Raw genomic sequence first — 18,082 nt, 5'->3', positions numbered from 1 at the left:
CAATGTTTAGTTTGCTAGGAATCTTTTCCAACATGAGAAGAGTTGTAAGAATCATGCTCTTGGGCAGGAGCTGTGTTTCTTGTTTCCTTGCTTGCTCCATTCATATATATCTTACATATTCCATGTATTAAAATTTCCATAAAATCCTGTTATTTACTACTGTAATCTGTTAAATTGAGTTTTTATGTTGTACCTAAGTAATTTTAGGTAGGGGAAAGATATTAAGATGAGGATATTTTTTAAATTGCATGTGATCCACAAAACTTAATTGTAAAATCAAAACACCAGTTTCTGTTAAGACTGCAGTCTACAGACTTGCAGCCAACATCATTAAGCTCTCAGCTAGCATTTCTACAACTGCAACCATTTCTTTTAAATAGATAAGAAAAATAATTTTAATGTGTGTATGGGGGGAGGAATACATTTGTTATCTTTGGATTCTAGTCTGCATTTTAGCCAGCCAGCATACTTTGTTTCATTTGGTAAATGTAGAGAATGCCAAAGAGCAATAGTTGTTTTTTCCCTGGTATTACAAGGTTACTGAAGTTCTTTAGCTTGAATTAAAACAACTATTTTAAGTAATAATAGAAATCTAATGTTACTGAATCCTGTATCACTAGGAGGTCATCTTTCCTTTTAATGAGTCAAATCATTACAAAAATTGTTTACCTTAGATTTCTGATAATGCATTTTTTCAAGGCTTCAACAAGTAGCAGCTCTTGGGCACGTGATGTAGATTTCGTAGTAGTGGATTGCAGTAAGGCTTAGCTGAATCTAGGTAACTTTTACAGTCTTACAAGACTTTGCATTGCTTTCCATAATAGGTAGTTTCACAAACAGTTTACATTAAATGCAGTTTATGTATTTGGCTTTATTCCATGCCACTCTCAGTAATGTTCAAGCGTGTTATGGCTTAAGAGACTTATTTTGCTGTTTGGGAGCCCTTGTGTTCTGAATCGTAGGTTCCAGAAGAGATCCCTACCAGGACTGCTCACAAGAAGCAGGAAATGTTTTAGAGATGTATAAATCAAAGAAATGAAGAGGGGATTGAAAGAGCAACTACTGTGGCAACGTAGTAAAAACAACAAGAAGTGGGTAGAAATGAAGGAGTGGAAATAAGAAAGGACCAGGAAATTATTAGTAAAATTAGTAGGGAAAGTAGGAGGTGGAGGTTGCACTGGGTGATGATAAAAACTTGAGTAGAAGACTGGGATGAGGAGGGTATTTGGGGACAGGGAATTAGGAGGAAGAAAGCATTACCTACAGCACAAAAGAGAAGGAGCGAGTTGGGAATTGTAAGAGGTTGGTAATGCAGACACATGGAAGGAAAGTATCAAGGAATTAAAGCTTTCTGTGCATTTTGGGTACAGATGTTGCACTTGAAAGCATTAGATGGTAAGTTTTTTATTCTTTTCATATTTACAGGGTCCAGCTAGCATGATGGCATACTTGATTGTTTCAGGGTTTTTCCTTACACGTTTAAGGAGACCAATTGGCAAGATGACTATCATTGAACAAAAATATGAAGGGGAGTACAGATACGTCAACTCACGGCTTATTACAAACAGGTATAAACTTACTTGGTTACCAAGATATGCCACAGAATTACTTGGTCAGTTATTATTGTTAGAATATGGTCTGAAAGTCTGACACAATCAGTTCTGAGCGAAAGTGTTTACATCTTTATGCAGATTATTATTAAATAATTCCTATTTTCATTATATTTCTAATTTGAAAGAAAAACTAGCTGTAGTACAATAAACTTATGTTTTATTGTGAGAAGATACAAGCTCTTGTTTCAAGTGAAAAACAGCTGTTTGTGTTTTGTAGTTGACTCTGACTGCCATTAAAAAAAGTTTCATTCTTTGTGTCTTTCTTTAAAGTGAAGAAATTGCTTTCTATAATGGAAACCTGAGAGAAAAACAGACCATTCACAGAACTTTCCGTAAACTGGTAAGACTTTATCTTTCAAAACATTATAAGCAAAACTGCGTAATTTTATCATGGTGAGTCATAAAGTTTAATTTACCATTTTTCATTGACTTTCTCTCAATTCTTTCTCCATTTGTATATCATCAGGATTTGTGAAAGGATAAAGGCTAGAGAAAGGTTTATCTAACTCAGTCTCAGTTGAGTTTATTGAAACAGCTGATTACATACTTGCAATCTTAAAATCACTTCAATTATTGCCAGCTTTGCTTTAATAAGTTTCTGTGTACAAGTTGGTACTGTGATTTCAACTACAATAATTATTATGCTATAAATGTACTGCATAAGTAGTCTTTAAGGTTCATGTCAGAAGAAAGGTGATACTGTGTAATACAGAAATGGATCTTGGAAATCTGTAGTATATGAGTTCTTGAAAAGTTGTCATATACTAATTTCTGTAAGAGTTTGTTGAATAACAAACAACTGTATTAAAAGACTTGCATTTCTTATTCTATTCAGAGTAACTGTTGAATACCAAAAATGTAGTGGGATGAAAGTGGAGAACGTAAAGGAAAAGTTGAAAATTGGAAATGTCCAAAGTGTGTGCGTCAGCAATAATAGTTATTCAAACTCTACTCATAAGTCTCCTGATTAAGTCTTACTTTCCAATTCAATTGTAGCTTTAATTTTTAACACTGATTTGTCTGTTCAGCACATTAAAAATTAAAACATTCCTATTTTGCTGTTCTGTGTGTGTAGGTCTGCCTTGCCTTTGATTCCTTTTCTCATGCATTTAGAGTATGTGTTCCAGACTGAAGGACCCTCTTGTTTATTTGTTTTTCTACCATCTTTTTCCTTAATTGTTTCTGTTTTTTGTTTTGCCATATTTCCATACTTTGCCCACTTTTCCTTTTCTTTCTGTTCTTGCTGCACAACTTTTATGCTTTCTTTCTCTTTCTGTTGTATGTGTTTAATTTAGAACTCAATTTTAAGCCCTTCCCTTGGTCATGGTGTGTATATTAAATGGAGGTGGCTTGGTATTTGTGCTGCTACAGTCATCAAACTTAAAAATAGATTTGTAGGCTATAAGCAGAATGTAGTTTTCTGACAGAATGGTCTTTCTCTTGCTGCTTAATTCTTTTCCACCAACCACAATTAATGTTTTCTCACTGCTTTGTTTCAGGTGTAGATCATCTTGATCTACAACATAGATCTTTGCCAGCAGGGACATATGTAGAGCTTGTCACAGTTAGGCCATAGGCATTGTTGGGGTATTCATGACTTACTGGGAAATAGCTATACTTGGAATCAAATTTCTATAAAATAAGGAAGGAAAAAAAAAAAAGTAAAACAAGTACTGACACTTCTGTTTCTGTTACTTGCCAGGTGGAACATTTACATAACTTCATCCTGTTCCGGTTCTCTATGGGTTTCATTGATACTATCATTGCCAAATGTAAGTGTTTGTCCAGTTCTGATGGACTGTAATAAATAACTAGGTGGTAAATTTTTCACAGGAGAATTTTTAATTGAAGCTCGTCGATGATCTGGACGAGGGCATCGAGTGCACCCTCAGTAAGTTCGCAGATGACACCAAGTTAGGTGCGTGTGTCGATCTGCTTGAGGGTAGGAAAGCTCTGCAGGAGGATCTGGATAGGCTGCACCGATGGGCTGAGGTCAACTGCATGAAGTTCAACAAGGCCAAGTGCCGGGTCCTGCACCTGGGGTGCAATAACCCCAAGCAGAGCTACAGGCTGGGAGAGGAATGGTTGGAGAGCTGCCAGGCAGAGAAGGACCTGGGAGTGATGGTGGATAGTCGGCTGAATATGAGCCAGCAGCGTGCTCAGGTGGCCAAGAAGGCCAACGGCATCCTGGCTTGTATCAGGAACAGTGTGACGAGCAGGGCTAGGGAGGTGATCGTCCCCCTGTACTCGGCTCTGGTGAGGCCGCACCTCGAGTACTGTGTTCAGTTTTGGGCCCCTCGCTACAAGAAGGACATGGAGGTGCTCGAGCGGGTGCAGAGAAGGGCGACGAAGCTGGTGAGGGGCCTGGAGAACAAGTCCTACGAGGAGCGGCTGAGGGAGCTGGGCTTGTTCAGCCTGGAGAAGAGGAGGCTCAGGGGCGACCTTATCGCTCTTTTTAGGTACCTCAAAGGAGGCTGTGGCGAGGTGGGGGTTGGCCTGTTCTCCCACGTGCCTGGTGACAGGACGAGGGGGAATGGGCTTAAGTTGTGCCAGAGGAGTTTTAGGTTGGATGTTAGGAAGAACTGCTTTACTGAAAGGGTTGTTAGGCATTGGAACAGGCTGCCCAGGGAAGTGGTGGAGTCACCATCCCTGGAAGTCTTCAAAAGACGTTTAGATGTAGAGCTTAGGGATATGGTTTAGTGGGGACTGGTAGCGTTAGGTTGGAGGTTGGACTCGATGACCTTGAGGTCTCTTCCAACCTAGAAAATTCTGTGATTCTGTGATTTTAATGTTTAATATTTATCCTTAAACTGCAGACCTTGCCACTGTGGTTGGTTACCTGGTTGTTAGTCGTCCATTTTTGAACCTGGCTGATCCTCGTCATCAGAACAGTACCCATGCAGAACTTCTGGAGGTAAGCAGAACAGAATTAAAAAAGTTTCTCGAATGCATACTTCGTTAGTTCACCTACAGAGACTTTATTTTACTCTAGGATTACTACCAAAGTGGAAGAATGTTACTGAGAATGTCTCAAGCTTTGGGCAGAATAGTCCTAGCAGGTCGTGAAATGACGAGATTGGCTGGGTAAGCATAATAGTAGTTGCATGAAATAATCTTTGTTAAAGTTATGTTTTGGCTGTTTCTCACCTCTTTGTAAGAAACTGGTAACTGTAGAATTAAAATAGAATGAGCTATGTGCTTTATTCAGAACAGTAAGTCTAGAAATTAAAAATATTTTATACAAAAACATTATATTTGAAGATATGCTAATTATCTCCACTAATAATTTTGTATCTGGAGAGCAGCAGCATACAGTTTGAATGGTTAGTTGAAAAGACATTGGCAAGTACATGTAAATCAAATGTGTGTTACTTATTTTGCAAAAATATTTGGGGGCTTTTAGTTAAGAAAAATCGTTCACTAAAGTATAAAATGCTTGGCTGAAATGGGAAAAGGTGCTTCCAAATATTGCTAGTGTTGGAGAACCTCAGTGCAACTCTAAAATGTAAACTCTTCTTTTTCTGTGGGTTGGAGAACTTTGTCACTTTGGCATCCTAGTAGAGTATTCATTAGAGCTTACTTCCAAAACTTCTAAGGATTATTGTTTATTTTCATTAGTTTCACAGCTCGAATTACGGAATTAATGCAGGTTCTGAAGGACTTGAACAGTGGCAAATACCAGCGTACTATGGTATCGCAAGAAAAAGGTAAATGGGATGTATACTATGCAATGCTTGTGCCTCTTTGTAGTGCTGCAGTTTCTCATACTTTTTTTTCTTAATTTAAGATGCAGATAAAAAGCCAACTCTGCCTTTGATACCTGGATCTGGAGAAATTATCAACACTGATAACCTTATCAAGTATGTTTACAAAGTTCCCATGACTTCAGTATTTTTAACATTGTCTGGATTCTTAGTCTTTTCTTCTACCAAGGTTAATAGAGCTCTTAATACACTTTTTTTTCATCCTGAAAAACGTAGTAGTACTACTAAAACCAAAGTGTAAAGTAAGGCAAATCAAGAGATTGAATAGCCTCAATCTGGTCAATGTGCAAAGCAGATAGTGGAGCAGAGGGGAAAGGGGGCAGGGCAGGTAGGAGAAGAAAAGAAGTGATAGACCTATTTAAAAAAAAAGACAAGCCAGCAGACAAGACTTTCATTCCGTGTCTGTCCTGGTTTCAGTTAGCACAGAATTAATTTTCTTCCTAGTAGCTGGTGGAATGCTGTGTTTTGGCTTAGAATGAGAAGAGTGCTGATAACACCCCGATGCTTTAATTGTTGCAGAGCAGTGCTTATACTAAGCCAAGGACATCTCAGCCTTTGCTCTGTCCTGCCAACGGGCAGGCTGGGGGGTGCAGAAAGAGCTGGGAGGGGACAGACCCAGGACAGGTGACCCAAACTAGCCAAAGGGGTATTCCATACCATCTGACGTCATGCTAAACAATATATAGGGGTGGCTAGCCGGGGGGAGGGGGCCGGACTGCTCGGGGTTAGGCTGGGCATCGGTCAGCGGGTGGTGAGCAATTGCATTGTGCATCACTTGTTTGTACATACTATTATTACTTTCGTATTATCCCCATTGTATCATCATTATTATTATTGTTATTATTATTTTTGTTATTTTTTTTTTCCTGTCTTATTAAACTGTCTTTATCTCAACTCACGGGCTTCACTTTCCATTTCTCTCCCCCGTCCCAGAGAGGGAGGGGGGAGGGTGAGCGAACGGCTGCGTGGTGTTTAGCTGCCGGTCGGGTTAAACCACGACAGTGTCCTAGAACTAATGGAATATACTACCAGGTTTAAAATCAAGTGCATCCATAAATGTAGATTTATTTCCATAGGATACTTTGGAGGCCAAAGATATAGAAGGATAGAAAAAACAAATACATGAAGGAAAAAAAAACTTTCAAGAGGTTTGTTAAACACTCTTGAAAAATGCTATCTTAATTTCCTTAGCTATTGATAGTAGGAAAGTGGGACAGTGTACTGAATGAAATACTGCTAGTCTTGCCCTAATCCTGAAATCTTTGAGTAAGCATGCGGTGCTAGCTGCTTTTAGGCAGCTGCTCTTATTTTGATATATTTTATCTTTTTTAACACCCCAATACAAATAGGTTTGATCACGTTCCATTGGTTACACCTAATGGAGATGTTTTGATTCAAGACCTGAATTTTGAGGTAAGCTTTTAAATATAGAAACATATATCACACTTCATATAATGCTTTAAAGTGAAAATGATAATTTCAAAGGTGGTCTGAGTTAAAAAGAAAACAAACAAAACAAACAAAAAATGTAAAGAGCTGTATTTATATGGCGTGCTTAATATTGAAACAAAATTCAGCAAGCTATTTTAAAAACTAAAAAGCTAGTTTAACAAAAATGCTTGTTAGAAGCGTGTTTTCTTCCAGCTGCAGTTGATGCTAAAGTTGGGGGGGGGGAAAATTAGTGTTGGAAATCACACATTAATGTGTGTAACTACTGTGTACAGCAGTACTTTCTAACTACTGTTTTAATGTGTTGGCTTTGCATTTTTAGGTTCGATCTGGTGCAAATGTTCTGATTTGTGGGCCGAATGGGTGTGGGAAGAGCTCACTGTTTCGTGTTCTTGGTGAGGTAAGGAAGCCTTCAGATAAACAGGGAAAAGTCTAAAGCAGTGTTGTGATTGAGCTTTTTTTTCTCAAGTTTAAACCTTTTTTCTTGCAGTTGTGGCCTTTGTTTGGTGGACGTTTAACAAAACCTGTAAGGGGAAAGTTGTTCTATGTTCCTCAGGTGAGGTGAAGTGCTTTAATTGACAATAAAATTCTTTCTTCCTTCTTTGACTGTGTGTATAAATATTTGACATATCTTATTGTTTGTGACTTTGTCACAGAGACCGTATATGACTCTTGGAACTCTCAGAGATCAAGTTATATATCCAGATACTTTAGAAGATCAACGTAAGAAAGGGATTTCTGACCAGGTAATGATGAGCAGTTCATTTACTCATCTTAAGTGAGACAAATTGTTATGCTTCAGATTTAAAAAAAAAAATAAAAAAAAATAAAAAAATACTGAAGTCACTATTAAAAACACCGCATGTAGTATATTTCTAATGCTTGTTGTGATTGATTGTACATCTGCATAGCAGTGTAACACTTCATAACCTTTTTTCAGTCACTTTTTTTTTTCTAAACAAGTTCACTTAAGCTTTGTTATTACTGCTCTATAAAGGTGCTGAAGGAGTACTTGGATAACGTCCAGCTTGGTCAGATCTTGGAACGTGAAGGAGGCTGGGATAGTGTTCAGGACTGGATGGATGTACTCAGCGGGGGAGAAAAACAGAGAATGGCTGTATGTCACAAAAGCATAAACACTTAACAAATATGGTATATAAATTGCAAATGCAGTCTGAATTTTAAGAGTTCTTTAACAAATAATAGTAATTTATTGAAAGAAGAACACCAAAATATGGAGTACCTGAATATTGAGAAAACTAGCTAAAGTAAGGCTTACTTGTGCTCCAGATTTAATAGGAAACATTGAACTTCTACGACTCCTTACATTTTGTTTAAATAAACAAAAGTTTTTATTTTATTTTACAAAAAAGGGTAATAAGGATAATACACAGTACTCAAATTTTCAAGCTTCAGTAAGTGCCAAATTAAAGGAAATTCTGTTGCATTGTAACAGGCAAATTTTGGACACAGATTTTTAGTTTAACTTGTCACATTGCAATACTGGTTGTGGTCCTGTATCTATATTGTAGTTTTGGTTTGCATTTCAGATGGCAAGGTTATTTTATCATAAGCCCCAGTTTGCAATTCTGGATGAATGCACAAGTGCTGTTAGTGTTGACGTAGAAGGCTACATTTACAGCCATTGCCGAAAGGTGAGCTCTTTCTTTTCATGTCACAGTAAATAAAAACTTGCAGTAGTCTGAAAGTTTATATTTATGAATTTAATCTCTTCAGCTGTTAACAAGCTGAAAAAAATACAACTTAACACGTTAGAAAAATTAAATTAATGGTTTTGTGTGTGCTTTCTTCTTCATTTAGGTTGGCATCACTCTCTTCACTGTCTCCCACAGAAAGTCACTCTGGAAACACCATGATGTATGTAGTCTTTTCTTTTGCTAAAGATGTCTGTAGTTGGTTAAGGTTTTGTTGTTTGACTTTTTCTACTAAATTAAGGGTGTTCATATTTTGCTTCTTAATAGATCACATTCTGTTTTAATAAAAAGATAATTCTTTCATAATCTAGTTGCAGTATTTGAAATATTCTTACAATTTGTAAAAGGTGAAATAACCAAAAATATGTAAGTGTCGGTAAAAGTAGCTTGAAAAATATAATAGACTCATACAGTCTTAGACTTCTTAGCCTGAAAACAAACAAAAACAACAAACTTCAACCAGAATCCAGTAAAGAGCATGGAGATTTTGCTTTCAAAAGATAGCCAATATACCTATGCATAAGTCCATCTCTAATACATGGACATGTTTTCTTCCAAATTAAGGTATTACTGTTATCACTTTTTACATAAAATGACTGAGGAGGAATACTGAATTAACACACAGGGATGAGTAAACTACTTTATAAATGCATAAGTTAATTATATTTTTGAGCTGAATAACTTTAAGGGGTTGATAATGTATTTTTTATTTCAGTTTTACTTGCACATGGATGGCAGAGGGAATTACGAGTTCAAGAAGATAACTGAAGACACAGTTGAATTTGGATCTTAAAATTCATAAACTGAACTGCTACAGAGACTGATGATTACTGGAAACACATAGAATGGCAGACATTGTACAAATAAACTACTTAGCTTGTTTTTAAACAAGTTAACTAGGGTAACCTAAAACAAGCTGTTAAGCGTTTACTATTATGTAGGATATTGCTAATTGTGTATATGTTGGTTTAATTATTAATATGTACTAAGAATGTCTTTATTCTTGTGGTTTAAAAACCTGCCTAAATTAAATTGGGCTTAAATCAGTGTAACCTGATTCATCCTGGGATGCAAACCATTTGAAATCAGCTGATTTGACTTTTGTAGACCTTCTTACCCTTCAGTGAAAAGCCCTGTTAAAATTAGGGTTGCTACCTCTCTCGTTCCTGCAAAGCAGTCCTGGATTTTTTGCTCTCTTCTATGCATATTTCTGAGTTCTCACATTGTGCAGGACATAATCCCATCTTCAGATCTGTGCCCTGTTTGGCTGATGAAAGAGCTTTTTCCTTGACCAAGCCTTGTGATGTAGCCAATATGCCCTTGCTGATAAAGAATGGAACTAAAAGGTGAAACTAATTCCTTCTGCTAAGAAAATTAAGCTTGTTCTGTGCTGGGTTTGGGATTCCTTTCACATTTGTCTGCCCATAGTTCTTTGCTGCTCACCAATCCCATTCTCTTCCAATTTATCAAGGCTCCTTTTCTTCTTCCCCACTGCCCTACCTTTTCTGTCATGGCAATGAAAAGTTGGGAGGAAAGGACTGACCAAAAAAGGAAGGGAAAAGATAAGTGATGTAACAAAAAAACTTTGTGCCAGTTTCAGCTCTGAGGAAGCAAATAGCTCCCACAAGTAAAGTGTGGCACCAATCATCCTCTTGAAGTCGGTAGGAGTTAGAATGGACTCAAATCTTCATTGCTCTGAAAAATAACATTAACCTGAAAATGGCAGGCAGATGTCTGTCCTGTCTGGGTTCAGTCCTGTGATACAGCAGCTACTTTTCCTGAGTCCTTCCTTTCCCTCTTCAAAAAATCAGATCTCCTAATGGTTTTAGCTGCTCTTCAGATCTGAATTTGAAAGTAAGTGATAAGGGTACTTCTTAATTACTTTTCCAGTCTGTGAAGCCTAAAACAATGTTTTGTCCTTCAAATTTTTCTCTATTTCTGTTGTGAGGTTTCTTGATTTGATAAATATTACTCAGCATTGATTCTTGCTGTTGTCCACAAATTGCTTGTCCCTGCTGGTTTTCTTATTCCAGCTGCCAAATCCCCTTGAAGAAACCAAACTCTTTAAACAGTTTACAGTAAACTTATTTCCTCTCCCTCTGTACAGATGATTACTGTGGTGGCCATGTGAGTTTTACAAAAATAAATGCAGCAAGGTGATTTTTGTCATCAAGGAATAGGAAGGTATAACTCGAACTAAATCACTGTTTAGGCTTTAAAACAAACAAGAAAACTGTTGTACAGTGAAGGTCTAGTAGTTCTTTATTGTTCCACATAAGATTTAATATATGAATGCACTACATGAAGGCATGCATAAAATATGCAATAAGTCTGCTCTGTGTATCTTTTATCACAGGTTTAGATTTAAAAAGGTATCTTTTTATAAAAATGATATGAACTTGGATGTACTGCTGTCTGTTAACTTTACCCAGTTTCACTGTTTCATGTTAAGTTTGCTACCTGTTAGTATTTTTCCTTTTATCATAGTTCTTGGCCATATCCATCACTGCTAATAATCTGTCATAGTACTCAAATGCAAACAGCTAACCTAGTTTAAGAATCTGGTGATCACAGTAGACTCATTTTACAATGCATCAATGAAAATCAAAGTGTAGCATATTCAGGAGCATAAGATGCCAGAATAAATTTTTGTGCTTGGTCCACAAGACAACAAATACATAATCGCATTTTACTAATTTTTTTTCTGTATGCTCAGGTTCTCATATCAGCCTAATTTATAATGTAGCAGGTAGCAGCATGCAGTATGTGAGGTTGTAATCTTCTGTTTTTAATTGTAACTGTGAAAATACGGATGCCAGATATTTTTGTGAAAGTTGTCAGCACAAATGCAACTTCTTTTCTTGGAAGAGGTCTTTTAGTAGCTTTTTAGAAAGAAAGAAAAAAACGAAAACACTTTAAAATGAGAAAGTTGTTATTGTCCCTGTGACTAGGGCAGTGGAGTAATGGACTTGAGATACTGTAACATATTTCTAACACAAGCAAAACCACACACGACATACTTTTATATAAAACCCCAGCAACCAGTGTTGTCTTTACAGGTCAACTGGTTAATAACAGAATTTTGTGTAAACTCAGATTTAACTAAAAAAAACAAAGTCCAATTCCCTAACCAAGGAGGAATAGGCTTGCCTTTGTAGATGACATGAAATTCATTGACGTGGAGGATGCTGCTGTCTCCTTAGGGCCAGGACTTTTTCCCAGTATATTTAGAAAGACTAAAAAATCCATGCTTGATTGTAAGAGGCTTATAAAGAAAGTACAAGAAATGACTTAGAATGGTACTTCTAAAAGGCCTTAAAGTATTTTGAGGTAGACTTGGTCTAATGAATGATTATAAAAACATAATGCAAATGATCAGGTCCCTGCTATGTTTCAGAATTGCACTGTGATACTGTGTTTTATCTCTTAGGTCTCTTTAATAGCACAAGTTGGAAGTTTGTAAATTGGAATTCTGATTGATCTCAGTAAGGCAGAGTACTGATAAATATTTTCAGTTTCAAACTGTTGGCGATTTGAAGACGGTACCAGTAGTATTTAGATGGCTGCATTTCAACAGCGGTGGGAAACATTCCTGTATGTAAATACTGTAAAGTGCTTTGGAGGGGGAAACGGCGCTCTATCAATGTAAGACATTAAGTGCCTCTGAAATAATAAATCTACAGACAAAATACATCTAAGCTTTTTACGTTTATTCATGTGATTAGGAATTTTATATCCATATGGTTGAGTGCATGTTAAACAAACGCTGAATTCCTTAATAAGTCAATTGACTTGTGTTCAACTTACAAAGTCAGTAGCACTGCCTGAAATTTCCCTTGGAATCAGCCAGATAATGCCATCCAGCTGTAGGCTTAAGAAAAACATGAACTCAGTACTTGAAGATCTGTTCTTAGATCAATCAGGTTACAGCTGCATTAATCTGTTTTAAATCTGCATTGATTCTGATCTCTCTTCTCTTTTTCTCCACTGTCCGCTTCTTTTCCTCTCAAGGCTACTGATGCTGTAAGGGTGCAGGCCTCAATAAGATTAACAGCAGTACTTACGTGGTAATTATTTTGAGTGCTTCCTAATCCTTGTACTTTGGGGAAAAATAGGTTAATCACTTCTGTCAGGATACTTGAAACTCACTTGTCTAAGAGTGAAACCAAGATATACTTAGATGAACTGATACTAAGTGTCTTATCCTGTAATCAGTGCTTTCTAATGTTAATACCATTTTTTCCTTCTCTGAGATTACTTTTGCAACAAGTGCGTTGTGTAGCATTCTTAAAGGGTAGGGCTGCCTTTGGAAGGAAGTTTCTCAACTAGGGATTCAGTCTGAAAATCATTCTACTTGTCTGATGAGCTGGATGGAAAAAAAGACCTTTTATGTCATAAATGTGGCATTCAGTACTCGAACATTTAGGGCAGTGTGGTCTTTTATGTGTACAGTTCTGGACTCTGCTACCCAGTTTGTTTCCAAACCCTTGCTTTGTATGCTTGAACACTAATTCGTCCTTATGTAGAGGAAAAACAGTTTATGTAATGGTACAACTGAAATCATGGAGCAACATGTTCAAACTCATTTTTGATAATCTACAATCTCCTGAGGTTGTTCAGTACCCTTGGTCCAGTGTTTCTGAACAGTTTGTGATGTCCAGGCTACTGTCCCTTCTTAGCAAAAATTGGGCTTTCTTGAGAAAGACTGCTTGGTTGGGAGTTGATGGTACACATAAAGCGCGAGACTGGAATGATCTGCAAGGTGTACAGACCATTGTCAGCCTTGTCATCTTCCATTCCCAGAGCAAGGCGTGCATCACTGCATAATTTTTTTTCCTTTTTTTTTGTAAGAAAAATCCAGCTGCCTTCTGACCCTTGTAGTTAATCTGGGAAAAGTTGGCAGTGTGAACTCCATCCAGGCCAGTACTCATGTTTGTTGTAGGGATGCTCCTTGCCCAAATGAGGCATGCACAGTGGAGGAGACACACCTGGCTAGACGGCCCATGTATAAAATTACTTCAGCACCATTTGAGGGTAACTTGTACAATAAAGAGAAGTCTGGAGGCATTGCCACTTCTCTAGCTGTGCTGTATACAAGAGAAGACTGACTAGTGAGAAACAAAGTAGCAGTGTGGTTCTCTTCATGGAGTGCCACCATGACACTTACTTGACAGACTTTTTTTTAATGAAATAATAACTGGAATTGACAAAAGAGTTGTTACACCTTAGCAAAATTGGGGATTGTGTTTCTTAAATCTATGTAGAAGTGTAGTATCCCATAGCTTTGCACTGGAGAGAGAGAATTCAGTGACTTTTATTTTTTATTTTCCCCCAAATAGAATTCAGCCTTCTGCAGACCCAACAGATAGCAGTGCATTGTCTAATCTCAGTCTCCTTCAAGCTGTCAACATGGAATTCGCATGTCAGGATTCTCATCTGTGTCCCCTAGTCCAGAGTGAGTGTGAGTATACGAAGTAGAAGACTTTAAAATAGAGTGCTGCAGGAAGTATATTTGCTCTTGTGTGTGCAAGCTTGCTTTTTAATTTTTTGAGGATATCCTTTAACAGTTGTTATGGGTCAGTCTGCCTGCTCTGTCCTTAGATTAGCTTCTTACTAATTAATAGGCATCTTATTCCTTGACTTCAGTGGAGAACAGATTTTTACCCTTGCCCCTCTTTCCTGCAACAGTCAGATTTTATTATAATGAATAATTATACAATTATATATTGCCTTAAACTTCCCTTGAATGTTTAGAATTCTTGTACAGTAAAGGCTTCTACAACACAAGTTTGTGTATTGTGATGAAACTCATCTTGTCTTGTGCATTCAAACACAAGATGAAATGAGTTTTGTATTGAAACAGAAATACAGCCAAGCTAGCTTACTATTGAAGGAATTTATCTTCTATGTTAAAACCTTAGAAAAATGTTTCTTCATTATTGCACTGTCATCTTTGAACTGGTGCATCATTTTTTTGCCCTGCATGCAAAACCAGAGCCAGATTATAAACAGTCTGGAACTCCACAGACTACCCTAAGGGAATAGTTTAAAATACATGATGGACTCAAAGTTTACATAAAAAATAATACGCTCTATGTCTGCTGAAATTCCATAGGGTTTGACTTTGGAAACTAAAGACATTTTGTCAGTAATTCTGTGATGAATGCAACAGCATAGGAATGATCAAGTGGCATTTCAGAATATGAAAGAAGGGGAACTCTGACACTCTGTGCATATGGAATATATCTTTTCACAAACCAGACCTAACAATGACAAACTCTTTCACTCTGGTGAGGAACCTCACCCATAGTGACCTTTGTCAAGTCTGTACTGTAAAGATTTAATACCATCTTTTAGGGGTAAGAGGAGCTATTGTGCCATAGTGCCCAGCCCCACTCCCTGCTCTGCTTTTCCACAAACCACCACCCCTGCTCGCCATCCATCCCGTTCTGGGAAACACGGCATTCACTCATGATGCCACACCAAAATAGAACAGAACTGGAAAAATGAGGTCAGTGCTGTCTGGACAAAACTAAGGCTTCTGAGAATGGTTTACATGGGCAGAAATAAGGAACTCCACCTACATGACAGAGCAAATTTTCTGCATGAAAAAAACTTGGGTTTGGCACAATTTTTTTTTTTTTTAACCTTGATTATAGAAAGTTTGAAAACACTGCTCTGGAAAAGCCACACCACATACGTTCTTCCACATAACCAAAGAGATGTTCTTCCGTGTAACCAAATATGCCCTTTATTTTCTTAGATGGAGTGGTTTATTGCAATCAGCTGCTAAGAAACATTTGACTGTTTTCAAAGTTTGTGAATCATGACAATGTAAGTAGTGTGAAGATGCTCCCCAAAATAAACCAGCCTTTTATTTATTTATTTTTTGATGGTGTGGCAGCTGTAGGAATGCGTTGACACAAAAGCCACAGAGCTCAGGAGAGCTGTGTCAGAAGCTGCTAATATGCCATACTTAGTACAACGCTGAAAGATAACTGTCTATAGAAGGGCCAGTGAGCTGAAGTGCTTTGGAGAAACAATGGTTAAAGAAAGTGTGTGCTAGAGGCTTTTTAAAACCCCAGTGCAATCTTATACATTGCAACAGGACTTTTCTGGAAAGCCATGAGCTATTAGCAAATTTTTTTCCATGCATAATAAGGAATTAAGGGCCAAGGTCACATCTGCACGCTGGTATTCTGTTCTTTTTTAACCCACAGACGCTAGGTAGATAATAAAAAGTTAAAGCAGATTTTCTGTGACAGAATAGTTGTATTTATAGTTGTCCAAAGTAAAGAATTTTGGAAAGGCTGCTGGAAGTTAACGCTTTATTCTTCAGAAAAATCTCTTAATGATTAAGATATATTCTGCAAACTTCCCTGCCCCTCCTTTGAGGTGCTGGGCTGTGCAGTGCCAGTGGGATGCTGCTGGTGAGGACCAACTTGCATTGGTGAGCCAGACGGATGGGGTATTTCCTGTGTACACCCTATAAGTTTTTCTCCCCAGCATTGTATATAAGGTAGTGATCTATTCAGAGAAACAGCACTGATGAGCAGCCTGTCACCTGGGGCCTGATCCTCTGGCAACTTCTTGTGCCTGTCTTGCCTCTAGGGTAGAAGGTCATTCCCTGAGAAGTTTTTTGGGGCTTGCTTTTTTTGAGACAAGCTCAGTAGAACTCAAAGCATGTGAAGCCCAAAATAGCCCCTGTTACAAATGCAGTTGCATTCCAGCTGGTCTCTTCCTATTTGTACCTTTTTTTTTTTTTTTTTTTTTGAACTTGTCATTGGACAGAGAGCATGTTATAGTTCCAAACATACTTGTACTTCAATTTATATAGCTTTTGCTGCACAATTTTTGTCGCATGCAGTATTAACACATTTTCCAATGCTCTTTGGAAGACCTTAGCTGCTTCTCAGAGGTTCTCAGTCCATTCCTCCAAGAGTTAAAAGGACAACAAAGCATACTGCTTGAGGCATACCGAGGAAAGAAAGTCTGTTAAGTCTGACATTCTCTGTGAAAATCTCTTGATGCTGAGCTACTGCAGAGTTTTCTGAGACTAGAGGAGAAGGAAATATGGTTTTGTGCAGACTTTAGCACCATCAAGCACAGGGTAAATAAGTACTTGCTGCTACCTGAAGGATTGTTGACTATGGCTGTGTTTCTAATGGCACTTGAAAACTGGACAAGGTAAGGTATGTTATAACTGAAAATCCTTGGAGAAGCTGTCAGAGTGAAATGCAGACTCAGTGGAAGATTCAGGAACCATTCAGGGAGAGAGCTGCTCCCACATTTCTCATTGGGTCTCTTCTAACTATTCTAATGACCTGTTGCTCTCTGTTAACAGGAAAAAGATCTAACAAATTTCATGTGCCCTTTTCCTACAAATTCTGGGGAAATCTATTAAAATAGTGGCGGTAAGGGATGGAGTATATCAGCACACTAGCCATTTAGGAAAATTTGCACTGATAACATACTGATTATGCCCTTTTTGGCCACTTGAGGTCATCTTTCCTAAGTCATCTGAAAGAGCAAACATTCTATTGCAGGATTAATGTAGAGATGTCTCATGGAGTATAAATTGCTTACACAGTGCTACTATTCTCATATAGCTGTACGAAGAGTAAAGGAGGAGTAGATGAGTTTGTGGTTCTACTCCTCTGGTGACAGCTGAAGCTGACCTATGATGGAATGGTTGCAAGCTTGATGCTTAATGGAAGCAAGAGAACACATGAATAGAGTGGAAAGATGGAAAATAAGACCATCAGTTCTGTGGAGATATGTATTTGATGTGAATGGATAGTAAAGTAAGAAGGCAGCAGAGGAAAAACCTTTTATGTTAATCAAGAATGTACTCTTTTAATTAAACTAAAAAAACAAAACAAAACAAAACAAAAAAAAAACAAAAAAACAAAAAACAAAAAAAAAAAAAAAAAAAACAAACTTTTTTTCCCTGAAATAAGGACTACTTATTGGAGTAGGTTTTAGTAGGTCATTTATTACACTAGATTTTTAATTGAGTTATATGATTACTGAAGAGCCAATTAAAAAAATAATGAATGAGATCTCATTGGGAGAACGTCTTTATTCAGAGGAAGGAGATTTTTAATTAAATCACTCTTTTGATGAAATAGTTTTGTGAATATACTACTACTTAGCTATTTAAATATGACCTGAAGTAATATGGTAAAAAACATGAAAATAAAAATAGAAGAAAAGGCATTGTAGAGGCTTACTGAGATCTGTAACTGTGAATGTTCTTTGAGTTCAGATTAATAACTTCATTGCTAGTTAATAAGTCAATAAAAATGTGACTATGTAATGGCAACTAGATGCACTGAGACACTCAGAACAGTGCTAGCAAACGCTCTGGAAGTTAGTGATATAATTATGGTGATCAAGGGAAGCTGTAGAGAGTAAAAAAATGCTGCCGTGCTATCAGTACATTCCTAGTTGTTAATTAAGTGATATATGCTTATTCTGGTTCTTTTATTTTTGTTTAAATTGGATCCTAAGGAGTTGTTTGCAGAAATGGTAAGTGCAT

General features: G+C 37.4%; 1 protein-coding gene across 1 annotated transcript in view; it reads left to right on the top strand.

Moving 5' to 3' along the window:
• The window catches only part of ABCD3 (ATP binding cassette subfamily D member 3), a 30,972-nt gene extending 18,658 nt beyond the window's left edge, over nt 1-12,314 (top strand). Inside the window, exons 9-23 of the mRNA XM_084291087.1 lie at nt 1,426-1,568; nt 1,884-1,953; nt 3,316-3,385; nt 4,430-4,527; nt 4,606-4,697; nt 5,232-5,320; nt 5,401-5,473; nt 6,727-6,790; nt 7,149-7,226; nt 7,317-7,382; nt 7,483-7,572; nt 7,824-7,943; nt 8,377-8,481; nt 8,648-8,704; nt 9,257-12,314. Of these exons, the coding sequence (XP_084147213.1) occupies nt 1,426-1,568; nt 1,884-1,953; nt 3,316-3,385; nt 4,430-4,527; nt 4,606-4,697; nt 5,232-5,320; nt 5,401-5,473; nt 6,727-6,790; nt 7,149-7,226; nt 7,317-7,382; nt 7,483-7,572; nt 7,824-7,943; nt 8,377-8,481; nt 8,648-8,704; nt 9,257-9,334 (1,293 nt within the window). The 3' untranslated portion in view covers nt 9,335-12,314. The remainder of the gene's footprint in view (nt 1-1,425; nt 1,569-1,883; nt 1,954-3,315; nt 3,386-4,429; nt 4,528-4,605; nt 4,698-5,231; nt 5,321-5,400; nt 5,474-6,726; nt 6,791-7,148; nt 7,227-7,316; nt 7,383-7,482; nt 7,573-7,823; nt 7,944-8,376; nt 8,482-8,647; nt 8,705-9,256) is intronic.
• The last annotated feature ends 5,768 nt before the right edge of the window (nt 12,315-18,082 follow it).

Source organism: Netta rufina, assembly GCF_964035555.1.
Source record: "Netta rufina genome assembly, chromosome: 8".
Lineage (NCBI taxonomy): Eukaryota > Metazoa > Chordata > Aves > Anseriformes > Anatidae > Netta > Netta rufina.
Note: the sequence above shows the minus strand (reverse complement) of the source record. Positions and strands in the feature narration are given on the sequence as shown.